General features: G+C 40.7%; 1 protein-coding gene across 1 annotated transcript in view; it reads left to right on the plus strand.

Annotated features, from left to right (window-relative positions):
* Positions 1-2,257, plus strand: part of shank3a (SH3 and multiple ankyrin repeat domains 3a) — a gene marked incomplete at its 5' end in the record, with an annotated part of 54,723 nt that extends 52,466 nt beyond the window's left edge. The window contains one exon of the mRNA XM_015047035.1: positions 1,596-2,257. Coding sequence (XP_014902521.1) covers positions 1,596-2,160 — 565 coding nt within the window. The remainder of the gene's footprint in view (positions 1-1,595) is intronic.
* Between the last annotated feature and the right edge of the window lie 225 nt (positions 2,258-2,482).

Below are 2,482 nucleotides of genomic sequence, written 5' to 3' on the forward strand. Positions count from 1 at the left end.
TAAGAAGAATCACGGGAGCTCCAATTAGATCATTTGGTTTGTGAAAAGTTGCGTTGTTTCCTTAATGACACCCACACTTTCTCACTGCACCCTCTCTACCTCTCTCCCCTCTCGTATTAGGCCTCTGAAAGCCTTCGGCAGTTTGAGTAAGAGAGGAGGAGGAAGGACTCTCGTTCCAAACAGAAAACTCAGTTGCCTTTCAAAAATATTTCTATACTGAAATCAACTCTGATGAACACAGTGCTATGGAAATAGCAGCTCTGAAAAGGTGTGTCTTCTGAATACCTGCTATCGTTTTTAAACTGAAGACTTTTGAGCCCAGAGGCGGAGCTCCACAGGAGGAAAAACCCCCCTCTGCCTTGGTACCAAGACTGTGCAATCTATAATATTTGGAGAATGTTTAACCAACACTCGTGGCTTTTTTCATAATTAATTTTCTGATTTTCCAAAGGGAATATTATATATATTACTATTATATGGCATAATATAATATATATGTATCTAAGTATAGCTTTCAGATGAAAAGACAATATTGCAAAGAAAAGATATATTAATATGAATTCGCAGCTGTTTTTGGTTTTAGTATAGAAGACAGAAAGAGGTCTTTAAATCTAATCCACCAATAGTTTACTCATTTTTCTCAGATATATATATATATATATATATATATATATATATATATATCTCAAAAAGATGTTTGCATTTTTAAACACAAAGGAGAAAACATTAAAAAAAATCTAATTAAACAACTGCCTTATGTTTCTGAACATGTGAGTTTGTGGTTTATGTAATGATACAATACAGTGATGCTTAGACTTTCCAGTTAATGCTTTTCAGATTTTTTATTTTATTTTTTTTGTAAACCTGCCTGCATTTGTTTGATATCGTAGCTCTCAGTCGGCATTCACAGAACAGCTTTGTTTGTGCTAAAATTAATAACCCATTGCCAAACTTTGCTAATTGGACGACTTCTGAGAGCATTGGTTGCACCACAGTTTTGTAGGGGTACTAGATTAAAGAGGACCCAATAAAGGTGCATTCCACACTTCACATTTTTATTTGTTAAAAGAATAAAAATCAAATTACGTTTTATTTTTCCCTACACGTCTTACATATGTGTTACTTTGTGTTAGCCTGTCATAGACCTGCACAATATTCCAAAAAAAAAGAAAAAAAAAACATATGACATTCATTAATAATGTTGTGAATGAATAAAATGGCTAGTAAAAAAGAAAACTAAATAAAAGGTGTTAATGTCTTTGTGCTTTGGGTTCATAGCAGATCTAGACCCCAGAGTGCCTGAATGCATCGTACCCTTATTGTGGTCCAGACAGTTCTCCATTGTGTGCAAACTGTGTACAGTGATATTTCAATACAAATACATTTATGATATATTGTGCAGCACAACTCTATGATATAAAATCCCAATGAAATACGCTGAACCTTGTGGTTATTAATGTAACAAATATGTAAAAGTGATAGTGGGGAATGGATACTTTTGACAGGCACTGTAAACCCCAAAGCTTGGTCTCTTTCTTCAAAGTTGTCTTTAACTATTTGTTATTAACGATTCTAAAACTCTGTGTCTCCACCAGACTTTTTAGCAGCCTAGGCGAGCTCCACACCCTTTCCCAGAGAAGCTATGGAACCACATACACCATCCGCCCCGGCAGCCGCTACCCCGTCACCAGACGCGCGCCCAGCCCCGGCTCAGGCTCACCTGATCGGGGCGACCCCCTTGGACGATTCTCAGGCTTCGGCCTGCCAACCTCACCAACTACACCGCCGCAAACCATCCTCAAGTCCTCTAGTCTCAGCTTACCCCAGGAGCCTAAAGAGGTGCGCTTTGTGATGAGGAGCTCCAGCGCACGTTCTCGCTCTCGCTCTCCGTCACCTTCCCATTCCCCTGGCTTAGGCTCACCGCTTTTAGCCCTCCGACCCTTTCACCAAAAGCCCCTCCACCTGTGGAACAAGTACGATGTTGGAGACTGGCTCGAGAGCATCAACTTGGGAGAGCACAGAGCGGGGTTTCAGGAACACGAGATCGAAGGCTCTCACCTCCCGGCTCTAACCAAGGATGACTTTGCGGAGCTGGGAGTGACACGGGTCGGACACCGTATGAACATTGAGCGAGCGCTGAAACTGCTGCTGGAGAGCTGACCCTCGCCCTGAAAAAGAGCAACAGGATAAGAAAGACACAAAGCCTGAATTAGATGAAAATAAGGGATCCACTGAACACCACTCCTCTGTTACTCCAGCTGCTTTTTATGTTCAGTGTTAAAATGTTCTCCTGTGGTTCCTAGTGACACTTTCTGTTCTGCATTAATACCCCGCACTTGGCAATGCACTAAAGAGGCAGAGGCAATACTCATACAATATACATTCATCCCTTTTTTTTTTTTTTCTTACCCTCACTTTACGGCTCAGCCTTCTTGCCTAGAGCAAATCAGACCAGACATCCCTAAAAGGATATTTGGTCTTT

The sequence above is a fragment of the Poecilia latipinna genome, unplaced genomic scaffold, assembly GCF_001443285.1.
Source record: "Poecilia latipinna isolate Pla-1442-1.1 unplaced genomic scaffold, P_latipinna-1.0 Scaffold805, whole genome shotgun sequence".
In the NCBI taxonomy this organism is placed as follows: domain Eukaryota; kingdom Metazoa; phylum Chordata; class Actinopteri; order Cyprinodontiformes; family Poeciliidae; genus Poecilia; species Poecilia latipinna.